Here is a 9,931-nt window from a genome sequence, read left to right on the forward strand (position 1 = left end):
GATGTGATATGACCTTGTTTAACAACACATAGTAATGGGGACTCAACTATGAGTCATAAACACATTAGGCTAAGTTTTACGCATCAACTACCATATAAAGTAGGAATGTAGGATGCAAGTGATATCCAAAAAATAAGTTCACCGTACCTAACATTATTTATTTCAGAATCTCATATTCAGTCATTATAAAATATTTAGTATTATTATGAGTTTCCAGTAATATTTATTCGATATTCTATTTTCGATAATTAGCGATGTCAAATAATAAAAATTCGAACTTGGAACTCTAGCTATAGCTACAAGTTCCACTGTGATTAAAAATTCGAACTTGGAACTCTATAGCTACAAGTTCCACTGTGATTTGTAAACTTTAAGTAACAATGAATCTTTGGAGTCATCAAGAGTCCACATTAGGACACTCTTGTACGGCTTGATAATCCCACAGCACAACTTCTATTGCAGAAATATATTATTCAAAACCAATGAAAATATATTACATTAAAACTTAACTTTCGAGTTACAGTTTACAAAAAGAACAATATATATATATATATATATATATATATATATATATATATATATATATATATATATATATATTTTTTTTTTTTTTTAATAAAAGAACACTACATATCACATACATGTAAATATGTAATTAGCTAGAAAGTTTTCAATGAAATCCATGAACTAGTTAGTAGGTACTGGTTACTGGTTTATGAAAACCTTGATGTGAGACACCAATTCTTGGGTCCTAGGATGAGAGAGCTGAGAGTTATGCAGAACTTGAAATGCATGCCCAACCCCTTTGTACGTTACTGTTTCGACCTTTTTCCCCAAGCTAGTCAAAGCATTGCACAGCTCCAAATTCCTGTCTTTCAATATATCCAACTCTGATACGCACACCATTATAGCTGGGAGTCTCAAATCCCTCAACTTTGCCACGCCATTTGCTAAGGGATTGCACCACGGATGGTCTCGGTTGGCCCCCAACGGCAGTGACAGTCGCCAATACACATCGGAGTTTGATAGATTTAGTGCAGAGTGTGGTGGCTGAGTTGCATGTTTTTCAGACCAAGTACGTGCTTCACCTCCAAAGAAAGGTTGGATCAGAACAGTACCTTTGAGACGCAATGGTTTTAAAACCGAGTGTTCATTTGATAACCGGGTGGTGACATTGTAGGCTATGTTAGCCCCTGCACTGTCACCACTTATGAACAAGCTCGAGAGGTTGCACCGACTGAACCACCATTTTTGCTCGCAACTCTGACTGAGAGCTTGTTGTTTCACCCACATAACAGCGTTGACACCATCATCATAGGCAGCAGGAAGACGGTTCTCAGGGGCTAAACGGTAATTTACAGAGACGATGACACAACTTGCTTTACAAGCAAGGTTGCTGAGGAACTCATGGTAGCAGCTCCAAGCAGCAGAGCCAACACAGAATCCTCCACCATGAAAGTAAACAAGCACCGGGAGGTTATTGGCCCCGGGGTGGCTGGGAACATAAATACGCGCCCACAAGTTGGAGAATTTGTCAATGACAACATCTCTAGCTGTTGCAGTAGTGCAAGGGACACTAGGGATAATTGAAGGCCTTTCTATGTATCCATTTTTGTGGACTCTGATAAAGCCTTCAATTTCTTCAACAACAACTCCATGTTGATGGCTATGGTTGTTAGTTGCTTGAAGATTAGGCCTCGGATTGAAGGAAATGGTTGCCATTGATCTTCTAAATGACATGCAATTAATGTGTGGATCGAATTTTGGTCTTTGTGGTGTGGATGCTAATGTGATGCCTTGAAGCTCTTTATATAGAAGATCGCAAAGGCCAGATCTCTAGCTCATTGGGATAGAAAGCTTTTTCATTCCTCCTTTTCTCTTTATCTGACAAGTGGACTCTGAAGTCAGCATATTCTGTCATTGCTGATTCTCATGTGAGTTATTTGGTTGACTTTTGCTCATCTCTCAGGTTTGGTTAACATGAACCATGAGAAATTATCACAATGCTCACAACTTGCAGAACCATCCAGATGAACTCATGAACAAACAACTGTCCTGCATGAACATCCCATCAATTAGTCATCCCCTCACGCGAAATCAAAAAAGCTGATTGCAATGAGAAGATAATGAAATTGAAGTACCAACAGGCCAGTGATGAAACTTATCATCAGGCTGCTGCTGGTTTATGCTTTGCAGAATCCAAATATTCCTTTGGCATTTTCTTTTTGCTGATTAGATAGAAGCATTATCAATTACCCCCATTTTTTCTTTTTCCGAAGTCTATGAAATATGCATTATCTAATCAATTCATAGAATTATAGTCTAATTAAAACTTGTCCGGCATGTGGTTTTGCAAATGCACAATTGCCCAAAGATTTTGATTATGGTATGAATATTCTTAAAATTCTAGGAAAACTTATCATGTAAATGGACAGTCAACTTTATTCCTCAAATATCTTATTATCTTCTCATGAGTTGCTTTTGACTCTTCACGCTCAACTTATTCCATCTTCTTTCTATACTATAATTTCTCCATAAGTTTTCCCCAAAACTAGGACACATTTTATCACTGTACCTGTACAGTTGTCCCAAAAGGGATCGAAGAAAAAAAGGACCAAGAGAGCACAAAAATGGAAGGAATAGTCAACCATATGTGCAAGAAAATTCTGGAAATTAGATTTTGTTCTTTGAAAATATTGTACTTGCATGCCTTGGAATATTTTGCTTCCGTCCATATCTTTCTGCACGTCATTATTCTTTCACAAAGGTTGAAGTACTGCAAAAGAAAAGCTGGCCGTTTCTGCCGACAAACTTAGTAAGCAATTGAAACTTCAACGCTGTGTGCATGCATGATGCTAGCTATATATATGTGCTATATATCTGTAATTTCTTCTTTCTCTTTAGGAAAGATACCTCACTTTTGGCCAATATGAAATGAATTCTGCACTGCATTTACACATTCAGGAACTGAGAGTATTTTTTTTTGAAGGCGGGTGATGAACCTTGCCTTAAAAGATGCAGTATTAGGTCGGTTTTACTCGAAATATTTTATAACACGCTATGACCACGTAGATAATTGATAAGATTTATTTAAACCTGCAGACAAGATCTCTCAGGGAATCCATAATCTATAAGGAATCAAGGATCTTATGTATAGACCAGTGAGTTGGTGCCTAGCTAGTCATATATATTGTGCTTGATATAAGTCCAATATATATGCATGAATGTGATGGATAAAGTTACATATATTCATCCTGAAATCCCCAACAGTCAATTGACATGTGCAATCATGCAAATTAAATGGGGTACGGTACTTGCAATACCATCCATCTTTTTATCCATAGTAAAGGCAAAAAACCTCTTATATATAATCAGTATTTGCTTAGCTGTTAGGATTGAACTCCCTTTTCTTTTTCTTTACAAAAGAAAAACCAATATCGTGGACTATGGTTCTATATTTTGGTATTACATGCAATAGAATGTACATGTAAACCTGGGCCCGCACGGCGAAAAATTAAATCAGCACATATGCTTTTTAATTGCATGTTCTGCACATCCTTCATGAGACTGGAAGTACAAAGCAAAGTCATTTCAAAAATCTAGAACTCCATAGAGCATTCTTGCATGTCTTCAACACAATGTCAGTGAACAACCACCATCCTCTCGATGAAAGCCTGCAAATTCCTCTGCAACGCCAACCAAATGAAGCAGTGTTTCCTGGCATACCCTTCCACACACAATCGATCTGCTGTACAGATTACACCATCATCAACTCTATAGAAATTCATTTAGAATATAAAACCAGTGGAACTAAAACAGAAAATTCAAATGATCAGGTGATCGATCGGTACCACAACATGTATAGTCTCCTATACATCATCTACTAATTAAGACTAATTAATTCTAGTATTATACTCTAGACAGACCAACACAAAACAAAACAGTATAACCATCAAAACAAACTTAGCTGACTAAAATGGACAAAAACAAGTACCAGCCTCAAGAAGTCGTGGATGAGCCTCGATCTCTGCTTCAAGTGTTTTATCAAGAATACCACTCACTACGGGAGAAAACCCCTTTAGTGACAAACCTATTTTGTCTCCCATTCAAACAAATTTGTCACCCATTGGTATGGGTGACAAAATCATTTTGTCTCTCATAGTGGGTGACAGATTCGTATTAGTGACAAAAGCTAAATTCTGTCACCCAAAAATAAAGGGGACAAAATATTTTTCGTCTCCTATACGCCTATATTTTGTCACCTAAAACATTTCACAATTGAGCAAAAAGTCTATAAATGGCGGGTAATTTGAATAAGATGGCGGGATTGTTGGGAATGGGTGACAAACTGTTCAGAATGAGTTTGTCACCCATACTTTGAATATTTTGAAAAATGGATCAATGTTTCATATTTTATCAATTCATAGTTGAAAATAATTAAAGTGTGTTTGAATGAAACCAGATTAAACAAGGTGTAGAAACTCTCACCAGTGATCTATAACCAAGCATAAAACTATTCCCTTATCTTCTTCTCGCTTCTTAATTTCTTTCTATTCAACTTCTCAGAAGGAGTGAGACACTAACCATATCTCTTAATGCTTCCTATTTGTCAAGATCACTCTGTTCCATGCAGCTTAAGCTTCCCATTTGTCAACATCTCTCTCTTCCGCACGACTAAGATCTCGTGCGGTTGTCGGCGAGGCTGGTCGACTTTGGGCTGGCTGGTCGTGGTGTTCGTGGCGGCGCGGGGCTGTGGCTTGGGCCTAGATTCAGTTCAGGGGTCCAGGCGCTGGTGGAGTGTTCCGGGTGCAGGAGTCCGCTAGTGGCTGTCTCTCAGATGATGGCCAGGGACGGAACTAGGAATTTGAATTGAGGTGGGCTAAATTTACCTTATGCTAGTAAGAAAAATTATTCTTAAAAATTCGGCAGAGTCTACTTTATTTTGGTAGAATATTTCAATTGCATAACACTTCCTAAAATAGCATCGATAAAATGCATATTGTTACTTTAAATCTGACAACAGAAAATTGAAACAATTCAAAGTTAAATATTCAATGTCGGTATAAATTCAACTTACTCAAAAGCTGAAAAACACCAATCAAATGTATAAACAACTCAACTCTCAAACAATCAACACAATAATACAAATTCAATATCTTTTTCTAGGGATCAATAAATTTGATTACTTATATCAAGAAATTTAGAAATCCCCAAATTTTAACCCTTTTTTTTTTCTTTTTTTTTAGCTGGAGCAAATAAGAGGCATGCCCCTTACTTGAATTTAATAAAAGGTTTTTGTCAATTTACCCCATTTTTAGAGATTTTTTTCCCACTTACCCCATTAAGTTTTTTTAATTCCCTCTTACCCAAAACACTCTAAAGAGGTCTTCCCTAATACCCCATTAAATTTTTTTTTTTGTTTTTTAATTTTTTTTAATACCATTTTACCCTCACCTCTTTGAAACTTAGAGAGAGAGAGAGAGAAACCATAGGAGACTTCACCAGAGCCCGGTCACCGGCCGCCGGAGTCCGGCCAACTTTCGCCGGATTACGGCCACCGGTGATCGGACTCCGACCAACTTTCGCAGGATTCCGGTCACCGGTCGCCAGAATCCGGTCACTGCCCACCGGAATTTGCTGAAAATCTCACCGAAAATGTTTTTTTTGCCCCCAATAGACCTCTATTGCCCCCCAATAGACGACTATCAGCCATGTATTGCCCCCCAATAGAAGACTATTAGCCATGTATTGCCCCCCAATAGATGTTTGATTTAAGGTAAAAAGAGAGAAAATTATATCAATTCAAAACATTTATTGCCCCAATAGACGTCTATTGCCTCCCAATAGACATTTAATAGACCTCTATTGCCCCCCAATAGCCTTGTATTGCCCACCAATAAAACTTTTTTTTTTTCCTTTTTTCTTTGGTTTTTCTTTCTTTCTGGGCCTTCTGCCCCTATTTTACACAAAAAAAAAAAAAAAAAACAGAACAAAAAACAAAACAAAATAAAAAACCAAAAAACTTTTTTAAATCAACAACTCCACTGAAGAGAAAGACAGAGAGAGACACCGCCAAAAAGAAAAAGAAAAAGAAAGACAGAGAGAGAGAAGACAAGGCCTGATCTTTGGCCTCAACAGAAACAGCTCGATCTTCCTCACCATCTCGGAGCCCGGCACCACCGCATCCAGCCTCTCGCTGTCGACGAACTCGAGCCCGGACCGAAGTTCCTCCTGAACGACATCGCTCAAGCTCCGGACACCACCACACTCGGCGACACGAGCCGGATGTCCCTGAGAAACTCGCCGACGTTCTCGGCGGAGCTGAGGCGGCCCAGGATGTACGGCGACAGCAGAGAGAGAGAGAGAAAGAGAGTTGAAAAAGCTCCGGCTGCTCGATGCGTCCATGAACCGACTGACGGGGCCGATTCCCGACGAGTTGACTCGGCTGGAGCTGGAAGGCCTGAATCTTTACGAGAACAACTTGAGGGGAGCTTGCCGGCGCGCATTGCTGACTCGCCGAAGCTGTACGAGCTTGATGAGAGAGAGAGAGAGAGAGGAGACAGATCGATCTGTCGGATGGAATGAGAGAGATAGACAATGGGAAGATGTAATTTCTTAATTAGATTAAGGGCAAAATGGTCATTTGGTGTTAAATTGGGTAGATGAGAACAAAAATTTGTTGCTGGGGTAAGTGGGATAACTTTTGTTTATTTTGGTGCTTTGGGTCAAGGCCCTTTAATAAAAGAGTAAGAAGAAAAAAAGGAACATAGGAGGGGGACCAAACCAAACCTCCCTACAAAAGCAACCAAATTTTAACCTAAATTACATTCCAATTTCATCAAGACACTTCATTATAGAAAAGAAGTTAACGTGTAATACTCTGAATAAGGTTGAGAGAATGAGAGCAGAGTGTTGACGAGAGGAGATAGAGCGACTTGGTAAAGGTGAGAGTCTCAGAAAGCAACGCAGAACTTGGCAGAGGTGAGAGAGGAGACCATAGAAAATGGGAGACTTGTCGTTTGCTATATATATCAATATCAATATATGGGTGCCTTTTTTCTTTTTAAGGGGTGCTGGAACTTATGTCTTATGCTATATACTAGGTTTTTTTTTCCCCAAAATATGCTGCAGCATACCTCAGCCCCCCTCTCCATCCGTGCCTGATGATGGCGTCGTTCTGCTTCCGGCGGGGAAGGTGACGCAGGTTGCCGGTCTGGTTGTGCTCGGGTGCCTAATTGCTTATGTGTCCTGAGCAATTCTGGACTCAGCCAAGCCTGCTTTTTACGGTTGGTTGGTTCTAGGTGGGCTTTGTTGTTTAGGCCCACCAACTTTTGGGCCCATACTTGGGATCCATGTGGGTGGAGGTTAAAAAAATTGAGTTCTTAATATATTGGGTAAGGCTCTTGACTATGTTCGGAGCCTTCTCTGGTAGCGTCAGGTTACTGATTACTTTAGAGCTTCACTCTATGACAACATTATGTTAGATTCACTAGAGTTTTTACTTTAGGATTTCTATTCATGGCTCTCTTTTGTCATAGCCGGGAGATCCTGATGAGTCATTTTGTAATGTTACACACATTTACATTTAATGAATTGCCGCCCCCTTGGCTTATCACCAAAAAAAAAAAAGTCCAACAATTAATTTTAGAGGTATGAATAGAATCTAAAATAAAAAAAAGGCTTTTATTGATTTTATTAGATGATGGGAATCGTGCGAAAACAAAGTAGGTGTAGATAACAAATTAGTTATTTGTGAAAGTAAATGAGAGGTCTATTAAGGGAGGAGGTTCAAATGTCAATTTTGGAGATATAAATAGAAGCTTCCAAGATATATTTCTGTGATCAAAATATCATAAGACTGATAAGATCGTGCTAGTTCAGGCTAGAGAGCAATCACATCACCAAAACAGTCTCATCATAGTGTCGAAGCCACAAGCTGGTTAGACTAGAAACCATTCTAGCTGGTGATACTCAATACAATTTAACAAGCTTACTTATTCAAATGACTAAGGTATCCAAAAGAAAATACTAACCAAAATATAAATTAATTAAACAAAAAAGTACAATAAAAAAATCAAAAATAAATTAGACTCATCATCCCAAATACAAATGCAATTGCCTAAGAATATATTGTTGTACACCAACACTTTACATAAGAGAGAGTCCACAAGCCTGGTTAAGGTCAGCTTATGTCGCACCCTTGAAAGACCCGGCTCAAGTCAAGCCCATGCCAGATAGAGAAAGAAAGATGGGCTGAAGCCCAAAGGCCCAACCCACCACCCTCCATCCCAGCAACTCGGACCAGCGAGAGCAGAACCTCTAGAGTATGTTTGGATGAGGGAAAAAATGATGGAATTTAATTGAAAGTGAGGATTTCATAATTCCTAAAAGCCAATTCCCTCGTTTGGCATTATCAGATTGGAAATTTTAAATTTCTCTGTGGAAAAACACGAAGGAATTCGTTATTTAAATTCCTCACTTCAATTTCCACCAAAATAGGTGTCATTTACGAATTCCTTTGCAGTATTCAATTTTTATTTCCAAAACAAGACTTTTTTCTATTTTATGATTTTATCTTTTTATTTGTTTTAAATTTTTTTAATTTATTATACATTTCAAATTCTAAATAGATGCAACCAAACAACAGAAATTACAATTAATGGAATTTTAGATTGATGGAGTTAAAGATTCCATCATTTATAAATTCCTATGGATTTTATAATTTTCTCATCCAAACGCACCGTTGGGTCAATCTGATGGCCTCCCTAGTCAAGAAACCATGGTTGCCTCCCTGAGCACCAACCCTACTTGCACGACCCCAATGTGGATTGCCACTGTTGCAGAACGGACGCCGTTGTCAACGAGCCCAACCACTCACTACAGGCTGGACCAGACTCCACCCTATGCTATATCACCACATCGCTGTAGTCAAGGGCCTCGCTGGTGGACACAGCAACCGTCAAACCCGATGCCGCCATCGGGGAAAACGATATCCTCCACCGCATAGACTCGACGGAGAATGCTAAGATCTATATCCTTCTCCTCAAGTATCGTACTGCACGATTGAAACCCATAGTGATTCCAAATTAATTAATGATCAATCTTAGAATACAAGCTAAAAATTTAACATTTGATTAGTTTAAAAATCATTTTCAGAACTTAAGTGAAACTGAGATTTAGACATAATTATGAATCCAATCAATTTTATTTTTATTATAAAAGATTTATTAGATGTTAAGAAATGCATACAGAAAATTTGTGAAAGGAAAAATTGAAATTGAAATATACGTACCTATGGTAAATTGTTGATTCGATTAATAACCTTCTACAAATTCGCCACTGGCATCATCTTCGTCTTCATCTTCATCTTAGTTTTTGCAACTACCTCACAAATCTCAACCATGGATTTTGCAAATCTGTTTTAAGCACGAGTTCTATTCATACATCTACCGCACGAGCGTAGGCTTAATTTATAGCGGACGACCATTTCTACACACTACTAGTTTTGGCAAAACAATGGGCTAAACATGCTAGTGGTTTTGGCCAAACAATGGACTAATTAATATCGAGCATGAATTTTCGTGAGTTTTTGAATTCTTAGATATGGTCTTGTTTTTATTAGTTTAAGTTTTACTTAATTTTGGTTATTATAATTACTCGACACAATGTACCTGGCAATACAAAATAAGGACCAATAATATAAAATTCTTCTCATTAATTTCTGTTATTCAAAACTTGTAACATTTTAAGTAACTTTATTTTTTTTCAATAAAATATACAGTTGTTTCTTACATGAGTTGGTGATTCATTTCTCGATAGCATATGATCTTATTGCACATGCTCTAGCACCTGATTTTTATGTTTATTCATTTAACCATAAATTCTTGGGTCCTTGACCCAAAGCACCAAAATTGGCCAAAACTATCTCACT

The 9,931-nt window shown here is 38.1% G+C and overlaps 1 protein-coding gene across 1 annotated transcript; it reads right to left on the reverse strand.

The window, feature by feature from the left end:
• Window positions 1-672: 672 nt before the first annotated feature.
• On the reverse strand, window positions 673-1,760 carry LOC133744966 (probable carboxylesterase 17). Its single transcript, XM_062172984.1, has one exon. The coding sequence runs from the start codon at window positions 1,738-1,740 to the stop codon at window positions 706-708; it is 1,035 nt and encodes a 344-aa protein (XP_062028968.1). The 5' UTR covers window positions 1,741-1,760; the 3' UTR covers window positions 673-705.
• Window positions 1,761-9,931: the final 8,171 nt, after the last annotated feature.

This window comes from Rosa rugosa, chromosome 1 (genome assembly GCF_958449725.1).
Source record: "Rosa rugosa chromosome 1, drRosRugo1.1, whole genome shotgun sequence".
NCBI classification, from domain to species: domain Eukaryota; kingdom Viridiplantae; phylum Streptophyta; class Magnoliopsida; order Rosales; family Rosaceae; genus Rosa; species Rosa rugosa.